This window comes from Anomalospiza imberbis, chromosome 12 (assembly GCF_031753505.1).
Source record: "Anomalospiza imberbis isolate Cuckoo-Finch-1a 21T00152 chromosome 12, ASM3175350v1, whole genome shotgun sequence".
NCBI classification, from domain to species: Eukaryota; Metazoa; Chordata; class Aves; order Passeriformes; family Viduidae; genus Anomalospiza; species Anomalospiza imberbis.
Window position 1 is genome coordinate 16,599,529 of NC_089692.1, and position 23,559 is coordinate 16,623,087.

The 23,559-nt window shown below is 42.3% G+C and overlaps 1 protein-coding gene and 1 long non-coding RNA gene across 5 annotated transcripts in view; one reads left to right on the forward strand and one right to left on the reverse strand.

The window, feature by feature from the left end:
- The window catches only part of CMIP (c-Maf inducing protein), a 130,975-nt gene that overhangs the window by 33,624 nt on the left and 73,792 nt on the right, over positions 1-23,559 (forward strand). Inside the window, exon 1 of one of the 4 annotated variants that reach the window (XM_068203097.1) lies at positions 3,020-3,202. The exons of 1 other annotated variant lie outside the window; for it this stretch is intronic. In XM_068203097.1, the coding sequence (XP_068059198.1) occupies positions 3,050-3,202 (153 nt within the window). In that variant the 5' untranslated portion in view covers positions 3,020-3,049. Of the gene's footprint in view, positions 1-3,019; positions 3,203-7,354; positions 7,385-23,559 lie in introns of those variants that run through there. 2 more of the 4 variants (XM_068203098.1, XM_068203099.1) reach the window with 2 other exon arrangements.
- LOC137480981 (uncharacterized) lies at positions 9,216-12,696 on the reverse strand. Its single transcript, XR_011003229.1, has 2 exons — positions 12,081-12,696; positions 9,216-9,428 (listed from the first exon to the last, which is right to left on the reverse strand). It is a non-coding gene; the product is annotated as an uncharacterized lncRNA (long non-coding RNA).

Below are 23,559 nucleotides of genomic sequence, written 5' to 3' on the forward strand. Positions count from 1 at the left end.
GGGGTATGATTTCAATGAAAAACAATGCCAGAGGGGTGAAGGAAGGGCTGTTGAGATGCACGAGGAAATATCAAGTCCTCAAGACGTAAGAAGAATTAGTCATGGTTCCTCAGAAATAGGCAGCAACTCTGTTCACCTTTCTAACTAATCAATATTGGGTTAATCAGTTATTAATTCTTCCTGATCATGAAACCTTTGAGTGGGTGTTTACTGTTGGTCCCTTGCAGTTGATCTCTTAGGACATAAGTCATGTTTCCATGTCTTATGGTAATAACTGTGCGTGGCTGAGTGATAGGCCAGGAATTCCTGATCTACAGCTGACCCCATGCGTGGTTGTCACAATGGTATTTATTTTCCCTTTCCACCTTTATTTCATCTCCTGTAAAACAGTATTAATCTTTAACTCTTTGCACAGTAGATTATGGAAGTATTACTCATCCAGTGTTGTTGCACTGGGCTTGTCTTCAGTGCAAGAGTCACTAAAAATGAGCAGACGCATGTCGTGGAGCTCGGGGGAGAGAGGAGTGGCTGTGCTGTGAGACATCAGGAGCCATGTGAGGGAACTGGCGGAGCACAGGCTGGTTCAGCAGGAAGTGGTTGATGAGTTACTGGTGTTACAGGCTGAAGATGAAACCTGAGTTACAGTTTGAGCTCACAAATGCGATAAAGAAAAGTACAGGTGGAACCTGTAGCATTCCTTATTTTTACTCCACACGACGTGGCTTTTGGACACAGTTGCTGTGTCCAAAAAGAGACCTTACCTAAAATGTAACAATACAGTCAGGAATTTCAAGGAGGAAAAGCTAATTAAACACAACAACAAAAAAGCACCAATTAATAATGCCTTGTATTAAATCCAGCTTCTCCTGGTCAGTATTCACATATTAATTTGAAATCTGCCACATCAAACACCAAGCCCTGTGCTGGGAGTGGAAATATAATAGCAAAATGGTCCTTTTCCAGGAGCTGTCTAAACTCCTTCAGTAGTTGTAGCCTGTTATTTGAATTTGTGGTACACAGTTTCCAGGTTTGTCTCTGGACAGGGTTACTGTAGTTCTGGCCTTGAAATTAATTTTGGAACAGAAGGAGGAATAAGGACCTTAGAACTGGAGTGTGATAAAAGTCTCTTCAAAGCTGAAGGCTTACTTTTTGTGCCTTGGTTTTTACTGCCTAGTTCTTTTTTGAATTGTATTTTTATTTGAATGTAGTTTATGGAATTTTGTAGTGGAACTAACCTACATGGTATTTCTTTCTGTCCAGAAGAGCTGTGAATTGCTGGAGGCTGGAAAATTATTACAGGAGAAATCACTGTGTGTGTGTTTGAGATGCTTTGCTAGAGGTGCACTGATGGGCAGTGCTGGATGTGTGAGCTCACCAGTAGGAGCTTCTTCTATTCCCTCTCTGCCAGAGAGCAGTTCTAGCAGTGGATGCTGGGAAAAATGTCATCTAAAACAAATATTTAGTTTGGTCAGGGTATTCTTGTGGACTGAGGGAGGCTGAGTCTGGAGTCTGTGCATGAGGACATTTCTACATAGCTAAGTTATTGCAAGGTAAGCAGCAGAGAGAAAGTACAGTTAATTAGTTCCTCCTGTAGGATCTCATTTGTACACTGTTAAGAACTTTATAAAAGGTAGGAAATGGGACAGAGCAAAGCTTGGACCAGAAGCTCCATGTTTATACTTAAAAAACCAAACTTTACAGCTGTGCAGGGCTTGCTTTTGTTCTTTTCATCCCTGTCTGGGTGAGGGCAAACTACAGTGTGTGTTTGTTTGCTTTCCTTTTTATCTTGTTTTATTTATATTTATTTGGAACACTAAAGTGTTGCCACAGAATAGTATAAAAATGAAAAGTGGGATGGTTTGTGGTGAAAATAATATTACTTGTGCCTCTGAGTTAAATTTCTTGGTTGAATCAAAATTCTCCTGCAGGATAAGAACAAGAAACAAACAAACAAAAAAATCCTTGGTGAAGTGCTGTGGTTGTACAGGAAGGAGAAAGGAGAATTACAGGGAGGTACTGGCTCATAACTCAAAATTCAGTTTTAACTTGGAGATTTTTCTGCTAGTAAAACAGTGGCCAAACTTTTGATCCAGATGGAGTCCTGACAGTAATTACTTGTACGTATGCTGCAGTCATTGCTGCTGCTTTCACAGCTATTCTTGAAGAGACTTGGGTGGTTTTGTGTTAGATATCCCTCCCTGCTCCCTCTGCTTTCTAGGCATAGCTTAACACTGTTTTGTGGGAGTATTGATCTCTGCTGGCATTGATACTGCCTGTCTGGTGTATCTCAGAACCCAGTAAAGTTGGGGTTTATTTTTGTGCTTCTTTTGGAATTTTAAATTATTTTTAGCCTCCCCTCTAACTCCCCAGAAGACGTTAAAAAATCAAGTGAATTAACTGATTCCACAGGAGAAAAAGCCAGTGTGTTCTCACATCTTTGTAGCTCAGGTTGCATCTGATGCAGGTTCTTCTCTGTGGAAATACCTCTTCTTTTCACAAGCACCTTTTGGTGAGAGGTGACTGTGCTATGACCAGGTGGCAAAGTCCTGGCCTGCTGCTGGTGTATTTTATGGGGAGCTGTGGGCCTGGAAGTTAAATACTGCACAGTTGTATCACCTCTGTCCCTCTGTGAATGTGTCCCCAAGTATTTGTGCCATCTAAAAATTCAAACAGAACATCAGATAATCACGGTTCTGCAGCAATTATCAGTATTCTTGGAGGACTTAGATCAGAGGCCAAAGAACAAAGTGGTGATGGAGGTTCAAATATCACTTCTGGGATGCAAGACGGAGTCCAGATGGGACTAAGGATGTCAGCTGGATTTTCTGTAGGCGGGGGCTGTCCTGTGGTGAAATTGGGTGGTGACCTCATCGTGACGCCTTTCACCTGCCCATATCTGCTCAAGTTCACCTTTGAAACAAGCCACCAGTCTAAATTCTGTTGTGACAACCAGAGTGCAAACAGGCTTTGTTAGTCTGTGTTCCACAGGGATGCCAGGCACCTCGTGTCAAGAGTGACTGTTTAACAGCTTCTCTCTTACTTTCTCAAAATGTGGCACAGGTCAAACGGAGCAAAGTTAATAAGTAGTTCAGCAGCTGAGGAGACCAGAGGAAGCACCCATGTGACAAGTGTGACAAGTGTTTCAGATGCCCTCCATGCCCAGTGTTACCAGCAGAGCTTGTCCCATGGAGAGGGTACCACGGTCTTGCTTTGGTCTGTGTGGGTGAACATTTGGGCCAGGAGCTTCCAGTGCTCTGGTACTCTGTCTCAGAGGTGGGGATGTAGCAGTGCAAGCCAGAGAAAGTCAAAGAAAAGCAGTAGTTAGGAAAAAAAAAAAAAAAATCCAGAAACAGAGTTGAGAGCTCTTCCCTTTCTTTCCCCTTTCTTGCCCTCAGAGAAGAAACGTGGATGAGTTTGTACAACCATGGGGCAAAAGAGTTACCTGAAAATGCACTTTAAAAAAACTGTCACTAATTTTAAATGTATTTAATGCTGTGTTGAGTAATGTGCTGAAATTGACCCATTTTGATCAGAATCTCAAAATACTAGAATTATAAATGGACCTATGAAAAACTGGTTGTGTTGTAGATGTTCAAGTGATCCCAAACTGTGGTAGCCTGTCACTTGTGCTTGCCACTGAAATTGATTGCAGAAGTTCCTTTAAATTTCATTGAACATCCTGACACATACAATTTTATGAGGATATCAGAACTGCCACATTCCATGCAGTTACCCATATTCTGCTTGTTTTCTGTCTTCCAGTAACCTACCCTTCAGCTTGTGGCCTGCAAGGTCTTTTACCATCTTGAACTCAAAACACGATATTTGAGTTACTTTTTGAGCTGGGGTTAAAATCCGCAGAACTCTGCATCCATTTCCAGTTTATCTTGATCATCATAAACAGTAAAATGTGTACAAATGTGTGCCCCCTGACAGCTCTTTATATGTATGGCTGAGGTTTATGCCTGTAAGTGCTGCCACTGAAGTCAGGCACATCCTTTTTAATGACTTGGGTCCTCGTTACTTTGGGTTGATTTGCCCAGCATGACCACTGGAATGTTTTATTCTCTAGTTTCTTTACATTGTAGGCTTGCAGTGGATATCAGATTTCTGATATTTGGGTTCTGTGGAGACAGAATTTTCTTCTATTACAACATATTTAGTCTTTTATTGTTGGATATAAAAATGTGAAACTGATAATTGCAGTAGCAATTGATCTTATAGTTCAGATTTTAAAATAACAGGTCTTAAAAATAATCCTAATCTCTCCCTCATCCTGTATATGTTTCTTTTGGGAAGATATTTCTAAGTATCGGTATCTGATTTATGCTGTGGAGAGGTTACTTGTTTTAAATCTGTTCCCTGAACTGAGTTTGTAGAGTTATGTGGCAGCAGAAATTGAAACTCTGGTTTGCTGCTGCTGTGGTATTTGCAGCTAATTGAATTGTGGATACTAAGAAATGAGTAGCTCAGCTTGACTTCTTGGCACTGCAGAATTTTTACCCTGGTTAGTAATTTTGAAGACTTGCTTTCAAACAATGGTTCAATGGGCGCCTTCACAAAATTGTGTGGGTAGTGATGTCAGAAAAATTTACCAGCTGCATGTTACCCAAAAGCCTAAATCTTCTGCCTCAGAAATGTTAGGAGAATGAGAATGAGAACTGATCTATGGGCTTTTTAAGAATGCCAGTTAGCAGAAACTCAAGGAAATACTCATTTGACTTCTTGCTAGCAAAAAGCTAATGGTAGAAAATGGAGTGATTTGATGGTTTTATAATAGTTCTGTAAATCTTGACCAGTACATTATATTCCATGAAAGGGACATTTGAAATGATTTGGCTTGCCATTAGGGTCTATAAATTTGAGTAAGTATACTAGCAGTTAGTTAACACAAATAAAATAGATAATATAAGAGTCTGGTCTAGTAAAAGCATTGCCAGAGGAAAAACAGAAGAAAAAGGAAAAATTGCAGGTAAATACATTGAAAGGCACTAGGAGCTATTAAATTCAAACTTCATTAACTGCTTTCTTTTTCTCCCTATTTAGAAGTATGTTACCTGAAAGGTAATTTGTTTCATGCTCATCTAACATTAATGGTATTAATTTTTAATTAATCTAACAGTAGCATTGTCCATCTGTCAGTGCAAACCTAATCTGTTAAACAGATAAAATCAACATGTCTACAAGTTCATTGTAGGGTGGCAGGCAATAGTTGCATGTGTGCATTCAGGGTTCTCTATTAAATAATGCAAAGACTTTATACAAATACACAAGGGCAGAGACTTTTGAAACTAAATGTGCTAATACAGAACAACTGATAAAGTGTTCCAGCTTGTGGTTCTAGTGTGCTAAAGCTGGTGATCTTCTTGGCCAAAAGCAGTTGTTGTTCTCCCACAAACACCCATTTTTTGGTGGAGTGGAGCCCTTGGGAGATGCTGATGAAGAACACTGCAGAATGCTTGATGCTTCTCAAATTTAGCCTCTATTTTGACATCCTTATTTGGAAACCTCATCTCCTCCATGTGCACCACCCCCAAATTTGGATCACAGAAGGCATTTTGAATGGAAACAATTGCTGGATGTGCTTTGCTTTCACACTCTTTACATTTGGCTGGGTGGTTGTGAGCAGAGCAGCATGTATGTGTGTCTGTGGGAACACTGAGCAGCTTATAGACATGTCACTTGTGCTACTAGGGACTGAGAACTGCTCTCTGTTAAAAGAGACAAGTAAGACAAGTGTTTCAAAACTATTCCAGTTTCCTGTTTGGATGCTAAAATGTGCTTTTGAACAACAGTTAAATTTAACACTGTGTTTTTGGTTTGGACAGAGATAAGCATTGGCAGTAGGAGGAGAGCAGCTCCCTTGGCTACACTTGAAAAAGTCTAAATGGCCTTTATGAGATACAGACACTGTGTCTGCTTTGTACACAGGTACCTGACTGGTGGGAGCCAGAGCAGTGCTGTCTCTAAAAGTGGGCACGTGTGGGCTTAGATTCCTCTGGAATTTTTAGTTTTGCAATAAGCTGCTCCAAAAGCAGTTTTAAGGAGGCTCTTACGTCCACACTGCTCCAGGTTTGACCTCAGTTGACTAACCCAACAATATTTCAGTAGAGTTTGCTCATCTTTTATCACTTGAGTAACACAGGTCCTATGTTTTCAGCTGATGCTGGTTTGGAAGGACGAAACACTGAAACTGGTCACTGCTGCTTGAAATTGTTTCCCAGCCAGGCCTGACCATAGAGGAAAACAACTGCTTTTCCAGAGTGTGTATGGAGGTTTATGGTTGAACTCTATGATTTTAGAGGTCTTTTCCAACCTAAATGGTTCTGTGATTCTGTACTCTGATTTCAGCTTTAGCTTTCTTCTCATCATCTACCTAAGCAAAGCTCTTCACAGCGGTGCGAGGGAGCACGCTGCCAATGCTGAATCAAGTTTTAGGGAGGAAAATGTGCGTTTGAAGGTATTTCTGAGCTGGTAGAAAAGGCCACTGCTGCACTGACAGAGGCTGTCAGCTGGGAAGTTGTCTGTGTAAGAGCTGGCTGGTGCTCCTCAAGCCTCCTGTCCTGTCATTCCCGCCCCCACACCACCCTTTGCTTGGGTGGTCCAGCTGTTTACAGGCAGCCTGGTGAGAGAGGTCAAGAAATTCATCAGTGCTGGAAAAAACGAGGAGGGGGGGTTGTTTTTAGCCTGGATCAGTTCCCTAATCACCTTTACCTTCCAGGCCTGCAGATGGTTGAAGTAGCCCAGCTGAGGGGGCAGTGGTGAAGCAGAAATGGGTTAGGTCATAACTTTGCCCAAGAGAAGCAGTCCATTTTCACTGGCTGTAGGTTAAATAAAGAACTTAAAGGTTGACTTCTTGGCCAGAGGTTTATTTTATATTGTGCTGGCTCACATTAGGTATAGAAAAGGACCTTACCACATTCATTTTCCAAGCACCAAATTTTCTTTAAAAATAAGCCTGATTTGATAGCCCAGTGAATCTCAGTGCTAAGCTTTTTGGCAGTGATGGAGGCTTTGGTTACCTCATGTTCATCCAGTTCTGGCTGCGTTAGGACAAATTCATCTGTATGAACTTCATTATAGGTGCATGTTCTTGCCACAGTGTTCCTGTAAAGATTATAGATTAACTCGAGTTCTTTGATAACTACAGTTTATTATTGGGAATTTTCAGAACTAAAGCTTTGCTTGAAATCTCTTCTTAAAAACAAAAAAAGGAAAGAAGTTTAACCAAGGATGACTGGAAACTGAAACAGAGGGCTTCTGCTCCTTGCTCTGTCACTTCTCTATTGGTACTCAAATAGCAAGGAAAGATGTGGAACTGCCAAACCACCTGCCAGTCTGCTCCAGAAAGACAGGACTCTTCAATTGCATGCTGAAATGCCAGGTACATTAAAATGCTCGTCTCCTCCCAGCTGCTGGGAAAGGTGTGGTACAATCTGTGTGCGTGTGAGAAGGCTTGTTTTTTTTTTTTTCCTCCTTCATCAAATATATTAAATTTTGAAGGCAACACTGCAATTAGAGAAGATTAACTTGCTAATGTCAGATCTGCTTTCAGGGTTGCTGTTCTGTCAAGCCTTGAGTTATGAAAGTAAAATGTAAAGGTGGGTCCATGACCTTGTATCCCAGCAAACATCTCCCTGAGCTCATGTCAGGCTAAGGATTTTTCTCTGGGCTGGAGTGGAGAAAAGTGGATTCTGACAGCCTCTGTAGCTATAAGGCAAAATGACAGTTGGAGACTCGCCCTAAAATACCCTACACGATGCCCAGGACCACCTGACATGTTGTATTAGCCTTTTAGATAAAAAGGTAAATTTTTGCTTTTTAAATCTGAATTTTTCTTAACAAGGATATTGCCAGGTATTGCCAACGAGTTCTACTTCTTAGCAAAAGCGAAATGAACTTGCAGTTTCTGGGGTGGTGATAACTGTTACAGATCTAATTTCCTAGGGAGGAGTTGCTTCCCACCATTCTTTGGAAACTAATTGCTAATTGTTGCAAACTCCAGTGAGAGCACCTACACCGAGATCAGCGAAGTTTCACTGATACGTGAATCTGACACACATAATAGCATATTTGAGCTCGCTGACTTGCTAACATGGATGCTGCACTGCCTTTCCAAGCCTGGTGCCGTGTACCACACAAGGGTTTTTACCATAAACAGGTAAAGGATTGGCCAGTAAAAGCACGTTGAGAAGGGAGATTTTTTATTGTTGTTGCCTTTCCCCAGATGGCAGTTGTGAGCCATCTGGGGAGAATCAGCAGATATTTACAGGGTTTAGGCCCCAAATACTCCTCGTCAGCTGATATAAATATCTGCAGACATGTGGAAAGAGAATGGGTGGTGGATCTCTCCCTGGCTCTGTGTCTGTGATGAGGCAATATTATAAAGTTTATTCCACAGAGAAGTGCTTTTATTTATTTTGCAGAAGTATTCTGCTGAGGTGGAATGGTTTGCCTGGTGGCAGCAGACCTGTGGTGGTAGGAAACCTTGCAGGGGAACATCCAGAGAAAGACAGCTCAATTTATCTGGCTCTCTCACCGTCTTTCACTGAGCTGAGAAATTGGCATCTGTATTATTTGCTTTCAGTGCCAGCACTGGCTGCCAGGAACTGCTGCCTCGCTGGGTAGGGCTCTCTGATGAGTGGAAAACCAAAGGAGCACAGAAGAGCTGTTAATTACTGCAGATAGACAAATTGGCTTCTGAAGGGCCACCCATGGCCTAGGCGCACCAGTAAAATATGCTTGGGCAGCGAGTATTTACTGTGTCTTTGACCTGATCTAGGTACACAAACAAACCTTTTGGGCTTTTTTGATGCAGGAGTGTGCATGTCTGATTGTGCCACCCATCTACAAGAATGGCCAGAAAGGGGATTAAGGGAACTACAGGCCTGTCAGCCTGATCTTGGTGCCAGGGAAGCTCATGGAGCAGCCCATCCCCAGTGCCATCACACAGCAAGCACAGGACAGCAGGTGAATGAAGCTAAATCCACTTGAGGCTGGTCACTAGTGGTGTTCTCCAGGGTTCTCTGGTATTTGGGCCAGGTCTCTTTAGTGTTTTTATCCATCATCTGGTTGGGGGAATCAAGTACACCCTCAGTAAGCTGGACAGGTGGTGGTCAGTCTCCCAGCTAACAAGAGATAGAAACAGAAGGAAATGACCTCAAGTTGTGCTAGGGGGGGTTTGGGTTTGAAATTAGGAAAGATTTGACTGGAAGAGTTGTCAAGCACTGGAAGAGACTGCCCAGGGAAATGGTGGAGCCATCGTTCCTGGAGGGATTTAAATGATGTGTTGATGTGGCACCTGATGACATGGCTTAGTGGTGGCATAGACAGTGCTGGGTTAATGGGTTTACTCAATGATCTTGAAGGTCTTTGCCAACTTAAATGATTCTATGATTCTGTCATCTAGGAACTCCGGGAACCTTTTCCTGGAAATAGGAACAAAAAAATGTGTTTTCTGTATTCCAGTGTGTGCTGGGCTGTAGATGTATTCTTAGTCTTTCCAGCACTGTCTGAAGTTTCAGTTTTTGAGAGAGTTGAGAGCGGTAAAGAGAATGGACTTGATGTGAATGCTGCAATGTGGTGTGGCATTCTGACATGCTCATAAAATGATTTTTGATAAAAGTCCAGGCTGATGAAGGTCACAACCTGCGTAATAGATCTCCCAGCAAGCTCCTGTCCTGGGACTGCTCAACTCCTCAGTCAGCTACATTTAAAATTCTGCATTGCTCCCAGTCCAGTCCCCTCCTCCTGCTCTGCTCGCCCCATGTCACACACCATTAACCACTTCAGGGCAGATGGAGATGAATTTGGGCATTGCAGTGTGTGCCCATGTCTAGGGGAGGTTCTTGGATTGGCACAAAGATTATACACAAGCAAGTTACTGGTACCTCTGTTTTGGTGTGTGGATTGTTTGACTCCAGCAAATGCTGGTGTGAATAATCTGCAAAGCACCAAGCAAGGGGTAGGGAAGATGGAAGGGCATGAACAGAAATGCATGGTGTTCTCTACAGTTGCCAAAGACGTAATTTGCTCAAGTTTGTCAGGAAATTCGGGGATTGTAACTTCCATTGTCATTAAGAGAAGGTGTTAGTGTTTTAGAAGTAGGCATGTTTTCCAGTAAATGTAATGGTAAAGTACAGTTGCTGTGGGAGAAAAATTACTTCATGATAGTTAGAGGCATACTGAATTGAGTCCTTTGAAGTACAACAAATTGTCATGACATGTCAGTACAAAATTAGATTTATTTAACAGTTTCTTTTCACATAACTCTCCGGTGGTGAGTTTTGTTAATAATACGTTGTATGCTTCTAGTTCAAAAGAATGTCCATATTTTTACCATTTCCACTAACTTTTATCCAGTTCTGAACATTGACTTTGGATGAAGTGTAGCAGAAATAAATTTGGGGAAGAATTACTCACTGTTTCCCAAACACCTGGGCTGTGTGGCCTTTATTATGATGTGCTTTACCAGTACAGGAGTTGGGTGGAGGCTATAATCATTTTACTGTTTGGTGTGGAACTTGAACATCTAGTAGTTTCTAACAATATTTGACTAAGAGTAATCTGTGCTTTGATGATTGCAAGGATGCAAATCGTGAAGAACATCCTTTCTTATTTCAGAATCCTTTGTGTACATATATTTGTGCATATATATATATATATATGCATGAGTATTTGGCCTGTGTAAATAGGGGAGAAAATTGCTTGCTGAGGTCTAATCTTATATTCTTGATGTAAATATTCTCGTATGCTCTATTCCCTCATTGTTTTTCTAACAGCTGCCATCCTCTGAAAAGAGAGCACTGGAGCATGAAGGGAAATGGGAGGATGGGGGATCTCCCATGCTGCGTGCAAATGTTCTATAATTGTTTATGTTCATTTTTGGTTTGGTTGTGAGTGCAAATCTTGTAACTCTTCACATCTGTTTTGGGCATTTTCATCCAAGGATGTGACAAAACTTTAATGAATAGTTCCTTTTACAGTTAAGTTTTAATGGCCTGGTTTAATTGAGGGGAAACTGATACTCTGGAAGATAAGCACTGAAAGCACAGGCTGGTTGGGTGACTCCAGTGCTGGATCACTGGGTTAAGATACTTAGGAGTTGTTTTCAGAGGAGCCGCTGTGACGGGATTTTCAGGAGTCTCTATCCTAGATGGCTGGGTTGTGTTGTTTGAAATGAGCATGAATGTCTAGTCACCAAGAAGTGGTGGGGAATCCCAAAAATGTTTGACTGCAAGAAACTTGGTCACATCTCAAGTATTTGCTAGATCTGAGTGGAACATGGCTCTGTGCATTAAGTACAGATGAGTATTTTGCTTTCTTTTTGACTCTTTAGTCTTTGTTTTACAAGACTGAATGTACTCAATTTAACTGGCTGTTACAGTGAGGTAGCTTCCTTATTCTTCTCTACTTCCCTTTTATCCCCCTTTTCTTCTTTCAGGTTTTCTGACCAAAATTGATTTGGGAGTTGTGATGATGTTTTGGTTAATTGCAAGCCTTAGAAATCTGGTATCCTCAAACGTCTCATCTGTCACACTTGTTCCTCATTTGATTACTCTTTGTCAACGTCTTGCTGTTCCTACTGGGATTTTTGACACATAGATTTTGGACTCATTTATCTTTTGCACAGAAGAGTTAGTAAACACTTAGCTAGAGGCTGACAGCAAGGACAACAACACTAATCTCCAATCAACAACTTTTACCACAGGTTGGTCAGGAAGCAACACCCACGCTGTGCATTTACTGCCTGGCCCTCAGAGCAGGCACTTGGCCGTTTCCAATCACACAACAATCGATTTTTGTTGGAGGCAGCAGCTGTGCAGGAGTGGGAAGGAACCCTGAGATGTCTCTTCCTCCTGGTCCATGTCTCTCTGCCTTTGTTTGCTCACTGGCAGTGCTGACCTTCAGATGATTTCTCTCATCTTGGTGCTGACCTCTTGAGACAGCAGCGATTCATAACACAAGCATACCAAAAATGTAGGGCTAGATGGAAAAGCGTATCACCCATGGCTCAGGCCTGAATTTTTGCTGGAAAAATTGGTCATTTCTTAGAGGATTGGTGGGATTTGAGGGCTCACCTGCCCATCTCTGTTCAAGGTGCGCTGCAGTGCCCGTTTTCATTGGTGAAGTGAAAGACTCCTTCTTGGTGAGTCTACTTTTTAGGTTTCTATTTATTTATTTAATTTATCTTCACTCTGGTGCTCCTCGCTGCAGGTACTTTGTACTTTTAAAAACAGAAGCAAATATGCTGTGTTAGCTACAGCAGATAAAGCAACTGTGTAAATATACAGTGACCACACTTTGGAGCCCCTTTGTTGGAACAGCCACTTTGAGTGATTCCACTGTTCCTCAGCAACCAGCCTTGGTGCAGGAGTTCTACTTTTCAGTTCTGTATATGGGCTCACCTTTTTCTTTCTGGCTCAGCTGGAGGAGAAAATGTGTCTGCTGTCTGATTTTTTTTTCTCCTTTCACAGATAAAATGATTTCTTTGGGATAACCTTATTGGTGACAGATATTTGTAGATCGGAATTGCACAAAAGGGAAGCGCCCATCTTTGTTGTGTTCATCACTGAACCTGCTAATTCAGACATGTGTGAGGATGGTCAGCTGGTTCCTCACTGCAGCTGTAGGCTCACATGCTAGTGCTTCCCAGTTTGTAGTTTTGCCTTCCAGACTTGCCTTTTTGGTACAGCAGTAAAGGTCTGGCAGAGACAGGAGTCCTGAGGGCTCTGCTGTGAGGGTTTGCATGAATGCAAGAAGCCTTGTACTGTTACATCCTTTTCCTTGAATTAAAATCAGTGTTCAGGACATCAGGTAGCTTTCTGAAGTTGAGACTCAGAGGGTGACCACAGGATTGCTGCAGCCGTCCCTGATATCCCTCCTGATGCTGTGCCTCTGCCCAGGCCATCCAGTTGCTGGCGTAAATGGCAGCAGATCAATGTATCCCTCTCTTTGCCCTGAGTCAAGAGGAAGACCGTGAGAGAGAGCCCTGGTTTGGCTGTGTGTGAAGCAGAGTACCACTTTTATTGCCTGCTGGCTCCTGGGACCAAGCCACAGTGGGCTGCACCACAGGCTCCAGCACTCAGGGAAGCTGCCAGGACAGCGGAGACTTCTTGATGTTGGAGCTGCTCAGAGTAGCTGGTCTTGTGTGGTGCTTTTGGCAGCCTGGTGCCCTTTCATCTCCTCCACGAGGAATGTGGAAGTGCACCACAGTTGCACACATGATAATGTGTGGGTTACTCTTGTTTGCAAGAGCTGCAAAATTTTTGTTGTTCTTTCTCATATAAATACTAGCAGATGTAACCAGCGGTCTCCATGAAAGATTGGCATGAGGAAGGGAGCCTTTGCATTTACAACCCATCTAAATATATAAATTCAAATAAGCATTTTAACAAGAGGCAGGCTGTAAGCAGTCTTGGGAGAGTGCACTATCCTTTAAAGACTGAGCTTTTTTATTTTCCCCATTTTATTCTCTGACAGATGCCAAACACACAAAAGGAGAATTTCAGCGATGGCATTTGGAGCTGGTGTATATGACTGCTTCTCAAACAGGTTGTTTTTCATTTCCCCAGTGCCAGCCCTTTGGGAAAAACCTTGTTCTGTCACTTTCATTTCAGTTTAATATTCTTTGAATTGGGGAGCAAAAAAGAGTGGTTTGCAGTCTTAGTTGCAAAGCTTTTTGTGGAACATTCGTTACAAAGGATGTGATTCAGTAGCTAAGAGTGAGGGACCATTTATAAACTTAGAGATATCAAGGGCATACACAGGACCTGAGCCTTCTGCAAAGGCCACTTTATCCTGTTGTGTCCCAAATGGCACTGGACATCTGGGCTCTTGGGGACAAAACATTTTGGGAAGAGCTCTTGCAGCACCTTGGGGACCTGTAGGCAAGCCACGTCTTTCACCTTCTTAATGATTTGCTCTGTAAGAAGAGATGATTTGTGTCATGCCTTAGTTTTCCTGAAAAAATAGTGGGGATGATACTATAACCCATTAGAGTTGCTACCAGGAATGTTTATGTGGATCAGAAGCAAAACAGCCCTTTTCAGTTTCTTCTAGATTTATATACTCTTTGTCCTTCCAGGGAGGGGAAATTAGGTTTGATTTGATTGTTTAAAGTGGTTGGCAGGATTTGCACCTCATTGCAAATCATAAAATAAATTCCCTTGTGGTTATGTTGCTGCTTCTTACTTAAATGTTCTCTACGGCCATTTAACCAATAAATTCCAGTAACAGCTGACATATTTGAGATAGAGGAGACAAAAAAAAACCCTTAACATTTAGGGCTCCAACAGAGACTTTGCCTTTTCATTTTGAGTTTATCGCCTTGATGCAATTGGAGGTCATCCAGACTAGCATTAACCCTTTGGGTAGAAGAAAACATGATACACTTAGTTGTGTTCTTTTCCTACATTTTCATCACATTGCCAGTCTGTAAAATGTCCCTTATCTATGTTTTCTGTGTGTAAGAGACATGATAAAAGAGCTCTGGTTGTGGGCGTTGCTTCACAGTTTGATGTGTGTATTTCACCCAGTAAATCCAACCTACTGGAATTAATAATTTCTGAGAGGATTCACTGAGATTTACTTACCTTCTCTGTGTTCTAAATTGTTCTCTAGAAACACAGTTTGTACTATGCCTCAAGTGCTACGACCAGCTTTACAAAAAGAGAGTAACATCAGTTTGTGCTCCATTTGTTGTGTCCTGTCCTTCTGGAATCTGGGGAGCTGTGGGGGGAGGAACAGATGGGGAGACCATCTCTTCTGCAGAAGCGTGGGTGAAGGAACATTTGCCTCTGTGAGTGGCCACATTTCTTGGCCACTTCCTGAACAGGAGCTGCCAGTCCCTGTCGTACCTCCAAGGAGCAACCAGAGCCCTCCGTAAACACACCAGCTCCTTGTGTGCAAAGGTATGCAAGAAGGGGAGACCTCAGCTAAGCTGAATCAAACATCAGACCTCCCCAGCTATGCATTGCTTCCCTCATTCCTCTCCCCTCTTCCAGGAAACCAAGGCTGCCTCTGTTTATCCGCACCCTCATCACACAGTCAGAAAGCCCTGGGCTTCAGTTTCCACTTCAAAGGCAGTGTTGGCTGCTGTGTTGGAGATGGAGCCTGATAATTTTGGTTATGAGTGGCTGGTATGTTCCTCCGGCTGGAATTACGGCTGGCGGAGGTGCTCCGCAGGCAGCCTTGCCAGTGAGGTCATCGGCGTGCAGCGAGGGCAGAGGGCTGGAAAAAAGGTTTCCTTGCAGTGCTCTGCCCCTGTGGCGAGACCACCTCTAAGAGATCCCGTGCCAGTCATTTCTGGGTTTCTCCACAGATGCCCTTTGAAAAGGTGCCGGCTGCTGCCAACTGTGATGGTGGTTTTTGTGCTGTGTCTACTAGTAATTGAAATCAGGGAAACCTGTGGGATTTGGTTCTGTAAGGAGAGAAGAGAAGAAAATGTGTGTGTTGCATTACACTACACACCACTGTAAAGCCAATAGATGGTGTATATCTTTCAAGAGAAAGCATTTGGCCTGTTCTAAATACGTGCAACCATATTTTTAGATGTACAGCAAGGTAGCACTGGAAGAAACCAACAGCTTGGGATTTAGGTTTTGGGTGCTGTGTGCAGTGGCTTGTGCAATAGTACAGCTACTCAGAGGATCTCTTGAAGTGTAACTGTGCTTGCTCATTCAGTGGTCAGAGTACAGGAAGTTCATGTTGGTGTGTGGTGGGTTTTTTTTTTTTAAGGTTTTGGTAAAGTAATAGATATATCATAGGAAATGACGTGGCTTCTAGCTAATCCCTGTATTTGTCCTCTGCTTTCTTCTGAAATGCAGCATTTACTTTAGAAAGCTGTTACGCAGCTATATAAACCAAAGTGCAAATGTATGTCTTACATTTTGGAATCAAAACCACCCTGTCTTATTTTGAACCTTTGAGAAAAGTGATGTAGAGTTTTAATTACACTTTCCAGCCATGTAAGTTGCAGAGTTAATTGTGTACATCAGCATTGTCTGACCTAGTTCTGCTACTGTGCCTTTCATCTGTGGATCTCCAAGTGCCTTGCAAAGAAAATTCCTTCATATAAGGAGATGGGAAACCTGTGACACAGAGAACCAAAGCAAATACACAGCCTGACAGTGAGTGTACCCCAAGGGGAAGCAAGGGTTTTTGAGTCTCAGTGGGCTAAGTATCCTTACCTTTTGTAGAAGTGTCCACCATTGCTGACTTCTTGCCTGCCCTTGCTCTACATGCTGTGTAACTGCAAATCCATCTTTTTCTAGAAGATTTGTCTTGCATTTCTTATCCTAAGTGAATGGATGTTGTATGTAATTTCCTTCTAAGCCATTCAGATTTTGTTATAATTTGTAGTTCTGGAGGTTGCTATTGCATGTAAGTTAGGTTTGTGTCTTCTGTGGGGTTTTGTATTTCCTTTGATGGCCTGTGACACCTCTCATTTTCTCTAGGGCTGGCAGTAGGATAGGAGGGAAACAGAGAGCAGCCGTGTTGCGTTTCATTTTTGGCCTTTTTTTCTGAAATTGATTGGTGAAATAGTGGCTTTGCTGACATACAGATCTGTGACGTAGGTAAATAATCCCACAAGTGGTTAGCCAAGGCTTTGCTTGTCTAAGTGGAGGGTGGTTTTTACCATTTTGCAATGTGTAAGCTGATCTTTTCTCTGAAATTGAAATCAAAAGGTAGCTTTCTGATAGGGATCAGTGGCAGTTGCACATTGCTCTGAAATACCTGTTTTAGCCCTGATGAAAGATGTTTGCTTATCTGCTTCCAGAATCAGATGTTTCTGTTTATCTACAGAGCTGGAGTATCAACAATACAGACTCCCACTACTACACATCCCATCCCTTGCTCACTGGGGACAGCCTGTGAGGTCAGAGGTGCCTCAACGCTCCTGACCCAATTTTTCCTTTGGCCTTCATTCTGATTTTGCTCGTGTCAGTCCATGCCGAGCATGGTTGTGCTAGACAGTGTTTTTTACCAGGCTTTTTTTATACAGAAGCAAATAGAAAGCAAAGCTTTCTATTTGCTGTGCTCCAAGATTTTAGAATAAAGAAATTAAGTGGGATAGGCAATGAGATTTTGAGGCTGAATGACGTTGCCTTCCTTCTGTTCATTGATAACCGGCTGTCACTTTGCAAAGCCCCAGTGCTGTCTTCATAACAAGAGCTTCCATATCAAGAGCAGGAGTGTGAATGCTGTCCCCTGGCCTAGGGGACATGTTCCTCCTGAATTGGTCCATTTGATGTAATTCACAGTGATACATCCTGCAAACTCTTGCTGTGTGAAGCACCCACGGTCAGTATTGATGGGCATGCTGGCGCTTGGGATGTGCATCTTCTGTGATTCCAGGGTGTTGCCTGTGCTTCCTCAAAAGCTGGCCCCAGTACAATTTATGGACTGATTGAGCTAAATGAGCTATTAATATTGTTTCAACTTAAAATTGGTCAAAACAAGGGGTTCTGCTTGCTGACATAAGTGGCCTGCAGGAATATTGGCATTAGTGGTGGGCAGGGTGTGTGTGTGAGCTGGTTGCCCCATGTCCAGGATAGTGGTGGTATCTGCACTTTACTACCCTGGCTGTGCTGTGACAGCATCCCAGGAGCCTCAGTGATTTATTAGGAAAAGGTTCTCTTTGCTGGTAAGGAGACAATGTTATTTGAGAATCTTGAGCTTGGTTGTGCCTGCAAGGATGTGGAAGTTCCAGGCTGAATGGTTGCTTTGTAAAACTGGCACGTAGTGTAAGCTTGTACCATACCACGTTGTAAGTGGTGCTGTCCTTGCTTTTGCCAAGTTAATTTAGGCAGTTTGAGAAAATAAGCTCAGCTGTTGTGTGCTACTTTGTGATAAGGCATCTTATGTGTGAGATGATTCTAGTTTGACAGATTCTTCAAGTCTGGGGCTGTGCCTTTTTCGCTACTTTATAGAAAGTGAAGTGAAGCAGCTAGTTCTCTGTGGTGGCAAATGGGTTTGTTTTTTATTTTATTTTATTTTTTTTTAAGTTTGACATACTTGGTTTCCTTCGGCCAAAAATAAAAGACACTCTTTGATGACAGAGGGCAGATTCTGAGTATGCGATATTTCAAAATGGGCTAAACAAGAAAATCTTCAGGTAGACAGTGATACATTACCAGGCCTAAGGCACAGCCTAAAGGAAGGTGCATAAAACGTAGAAACCTTCAAGAGCCTTAAAGGTCAAAGCAGCCTGTTAAAATCATCAGAACAGATTTCTGGAAGCTGGGGCAAAGTTGCTAGAAGGGCAGTAACATGCTGGTCCACTTAGGAGCTGATGAGCTCCTCTCCCTCGTCGTGCAATTAAAACAGTTCTGATTTTTCCGTTTTGATTCTTGGAAGGTCTGCCTCCCTCCCTGGGACGAGTTGAGCTGCAGATGTCGGTGAGATGACAGGAGCACTCTCAGTGTGCTGGCTGGAGTCGCCCTTGCTGAGCCCCGGTCAGGGAGCACGGCTTGGAGCGCGCGGGGCCAGCCTTCATCTTCCCTGCACGGCTGGCCAAAAGCAGACTTTTAACACCAAACCTGCAGCCGAACGCTTGCTCTCTGCAGATTTTTCTCTGCTTTCTCAGGGAATAAGGAGCAGAAAGTCCAGTTGCTGACGTCTTCGAGCTTCTGCTGAAGCAATTAGGGAGTGCTTGTGGCGGAGTCCAGCTCTGGAAGGCCGTGTGAGGGAGGAAGCCATGGGGTTGAAAGTGGTTTCATAATCTTGGGGGGAAGGCAGAGCACGTCACTGTGGACAAACGGCTCCAAGAGTCGCGCATCACGGCGCTGATACAGAGTAGTAAATACAGCTCTCCCTCCACTCTTGGCTGCTTTGTTGGCCAAGGAGCCGATACTGCTGGAATGTGGAGAGTTGGTGGGTGTGTGAAAAGTATGGGATTTCTCCCCGGCGGGGGACTTGCCTGCAGAGCTGAGCGGTGGCCAGAGTTGTGAGGCTGGGCTGTGACAGCTCTCTCCTCTCTGGGAGCTTTCTGTGGTTCCCTGGCACCTGAGCTTGCTGAGAAAGTCAAAAGCTGAAGAAACACAGTCAGCTGCTGTTAACACCCCAGACACGGAGGGTCTCTTGTCCCCAGCCAGAGTGTCAACCATATAGGTGTCATCTGTTGTCCAGGCTTTGTCTGATGTTCAGTGGATAATGATAAAACTCATCTTGCCTGCAGGAGGAGATGGATTGCAGCCATATACAGAAATTATCTGACTTCGAATTGGGAAAAAGTGGTTCTTTTTGATTATGTATTGTTATGTATTTGGTTATGTTACATGGTCTTTTTTTTGGTTATGTGTTCCTTATCTTAAGCTTTTTTCTTTGTAGTTTCATATATGTGTTGTAAGAGCTTACAGTCCAAAAATTAACATTATGCTACCTGCTGTCGTTGCTTTTGTGACAGCACAAAAAGCTGAGGAATAACATGAATGAAAGTTAGTGAATCAAAACAGTAAAGAGAAGATACTACTCCTAAGAATGGTTTTTGTCGCTTGTAAAAAATATTTTTTCCCTCAGGTTGAAAAGGAGAAATAGATGTCAGAATTCAGAGGAAAAAAAAAACCTTTTATTTGACAAAAATAAAGCTACTGTTTAAGTGTTAGTTTTAAATGGGAAGCAAAGCATGAAACCACAGGCAATTTGTGTGTGTGCAGTGTTGCAAAAGACACAAAAGAGACTGCCAAGCACAGCAAACTCGAATTTGAGGGGCGAGTGTTCAGAAAGGGTGTCCAGAAATGCACAGCAAAATCTGAAAAGAATGCTGTGCTTTTCTCCTTGTTCTTTTTAAGCATGCAGAGAGTGGATGTTAAGCTCCCCTTGTGTGTATTTAAGGTCACTATCTCTAACTCACACCCTTGTGTACAGGCACATTCTGGTTAGAAGTGGAAGCATTTGCTGGAACACATTCAGAGAGCCCAGATCCTGACTGAGTGTTGCTGAAATTTCCATGCTGATTTTTAAATAGTTTCTCATCTGCACAAATCAAGTTCTGTCGTTACTTGTCTTTTGACATTGTAGACATCAAACTTCAAAGGCTTTCTTGACTGCCAGATAAAATATTGGCATCCTCTAATTTCTAAGAGTCGCTAAAATGAAAGAGTGTTACAGGTTCTGAGCTGGAAGGAGTAAGTCTTGATGGTGTTGGAATACAACTGGAATGAGAAATCTCATTAGCTCTTTGAGAATAATTTACAAAGAATTTTAGTAGAGCAGGAAGACTTGAGTTTTCTGTTTTCAGTATTGAAATAGGAGCCTGTTTCTGCGGACACATACTTTGTTATTTAGCATTATAGAAACACATTGTTTTCACAAAAGGGGATTAAAACACCAAGAAATAAACCATTTTCAATTCTCCTCCCTCTCACCATATGGTGATTTTACTCCTAGGTTTCTGTGAATGAGTTATGCACAAATTATAAAGGGCACTGTTGTAGAATGAGAGCACAAAAGACCTGTCATTATGTTTGCCAGATCAGTGCTTTCGGTTTTTCAGTGTTCTTGCCCTATTCAGAAATTTAAGGCTTATATTTGAACAGTGGCTGTAGAAAGTTGTCCTAGATTTCCTTCTTCCCATAGTAGAGATATTGTTGCATGTTGTTGATGAGCTCTTGCCAGCATCTGAGAAGATGTAATTTCTGATCAGTCTCACTGGGTTTGCAAATTTACTGTTGTGTTTGCTGGAGATTTTGCTAGAAAGAAAAAGAGCAACATAGCAATTTTTTTTTTTAATTTGACTGGGGGAGTTTGTGCTTTTTTCAGCCTCTGCTTTTACCATTTCTGATGGATGGTGGTAAACTCATCTCTAAATATTGTTTTAGATATACAGTAGTGAAAGAAGAGACTTGTAAAAACCGACAGGTTCATGTAGTAAGGTTTTGTGTTTTGAGAACTGCAGAGCTTTTGTGAGAGCAGCAGAGTGACTGTGTCCCCTCAGCTGTGATTGCCAATAGCTGTGGGTCCCTGGTGCATTATACAGCACTAATTAATACTAAAAAGCAAACAAAACAAAAAAAAAAGAGAAAAAGAAAAAGCCTTCTAAGAAAAATATTTCCATAGGGTATTTCTAACAGTTTATAAAAACAGACTTTAGCATGGAGTTAGTTTTGTCTCAGGCACTCCAGTGAATCTGGGTTCTAGGGAAGAGAGTGGGACTCCTGTTGACACTGGGAGAGGTGACTTCTGCTGCTGCTGTCTGCCAGTTCTGCAATCCCCATTTTAATTTCTGCTAAAACCCACTTGATGTCAACACTTTGAGATCCTGCATTCTCAAAGCTTTTTCTGTTAGAATCAGAACATGAGCGTAGAGGAACCTGTGCCTGGCTGACACTGAATGTTAGCACCATGTGCACAAGCCTGGCCAGATGAACAAGTTAGATCAGAAGTGCAGTTTTTGCGACATGAATGTCTGTTTTCTGGGCAGTGAATTGTCTGGGTTTGGCTCTGGTGTCATGCTGAAATGCCAGGACTGGAATACAGTACAGAAACCATGACACCTGATTTGAATCTTAGCGTTTGATTCACTGAGAGCTGGATTTTCCTGGGCTTCATTTGATTGCTCATGAATTAGAGAAGCAAAGACTCAGATTTATAAAATTCTTCAGTTTCTTTTGGTTTTTAATGGTATCTCTAGAGCATTTTGGGGCCATTCAGAAGAAAAAGGAAGAGATGCAGGAGTATGTACTTACTTTCCATTAAGCAGTTGCATTTGGCTGTATTACATTTGCTTCATTATTTACATAACTCAGAGGGACATCTTTTTGCCTCTTGAATTATGTCAGTAGTCTGAATTCACACCTTTGATGCTTTCATTTGTGGAGAACATTAAACTTTGTTATAGGTCAAGACAGAAGTGTCATAGAGCATCACCTGAATCATCTCCATCCTCAGCCTGGTTCAGTCTCAGCCTTCTTAAAGACATGCTGATGGTTTAGCTACTGATTTCTGTCTCCATAGAATGTCAGTCCATACTAATGAATGTCATTAATTGAGTAAAATGGTTCATGAGATGACTGAGATTCAAGGAGTCCAAACAAAACAAAGTATAATGGCAGAGAAGCTGCGGATCATCTGTGTCTGACAGGGCTGGAGTAATTTCTGGGAATGGTCTGATAACTTGCATCCAAGATTCCTGTAGAACTGTCATTTTGAAGGCATTTTAATTAGGTGTTGTGGAGAGCAATTGTGTGAAGTGGATTATTAGGGAGACAAGTAAATTCCATAAAGTTTTGGTCACGGTGGGTTTTCTTTTCTTCCCTAAACCTTCAGCACCTGTGAACTGCAGATGCTCAGAGCAGGTTTGAATGCTGGAAAGAGGAGCAATAGGATCAAGTGTTGTATTTATCCTGCTAGTGAAATGGATGAATTTTTGCACCTATGTATATGCCTTAAACATTTTTTGGCACCAGAAGTGTCATCTTCATCTCTTCTGATCCAGCATTTTAATGCTCTGCCATGGCTATTGATGCTTTTGTAATGTTGATGGATAGTTCTCTTAACGTGCCTTGTCAATAGCTCTGTTTATTTGTCGTGGCAGTGTTGCAAGCCTGTGCTGCTTCATTCTCAGCAAGGACAATACAGTTGCCATTCTTCTTTGTTCTAGGATGATTTTTTCCTGCTAGGAAAACTGAATGGGTGCAGCATTAGTCAGGGACTGTAGTTTTTTAACGCCTGAGAAGAAACATTGTGATTGTCTAGTCTGACGTCTTCAAAACCTCATCCAGCAAGTTTGGCATTGACTTGTAATTTGCAGCTCACAAGCTTTTCATTCTGTTCATGAATGTGTGAGGGAACAAATGACAAGTTTAGGGGTTGAGTCTCAGTTCTTGTCTCATGTGATAAAGGTTGTTACAGCCACTGGTTGCTTGTCTCAAAATGTGTCTGCAGTACCCGGGCTTCTAAATAGAGTGCACCAACAGTTTTCCGAACGACTTGCCCGAGTTACTGTAGTTACTGAAGGACAGAGTTATGCTTCCCTTTCTTCACATGAGTAAAGCCTAATGCAGCTACTGAAATAACCAGTTGGAGTCTTCCTGATGAAGCCTTTGCTCTTGAAAGTACCAGGACTTGTATTCATCCTGAGCACAGTTTTCTCTCTGCAGTGTTGCTGACTCTTGCATGCATCTGCAGCTGTATACTTGAGCCGGATGTAATATTTCTAGAGACAATAATCTACTTAATCTAGTGCTAGATTACTGCCAGGGTTAGATGTGAGGGCTGTGTTTTTAGAAGTGCTGTTAGAATTCAGTGGCATCTACAGTTTCCAGCTCCGTGTCGCAACCTCGCAAATGAACAATATACTGGAAAGAAATGGAAACAATTTCATTAAAATATTAATAAAAATAAAAGAATAGGGAGGCTGATGACTAGGTATATCTTCCTGGTGAGCAGGCATGTAGAGACAGTGAGCTTAGATGAGATAAAAAAGAATATGGGAGACAAGACAAGAATTTCAGAGGTGTGGTTTGTCTGGCACTGGGGTTTGTGGCTGAGCTCGTAATGCTCTGATATGCACTAGATACACTCACAGGCAGTTGCACCTTTGAAAATAAGATGCTC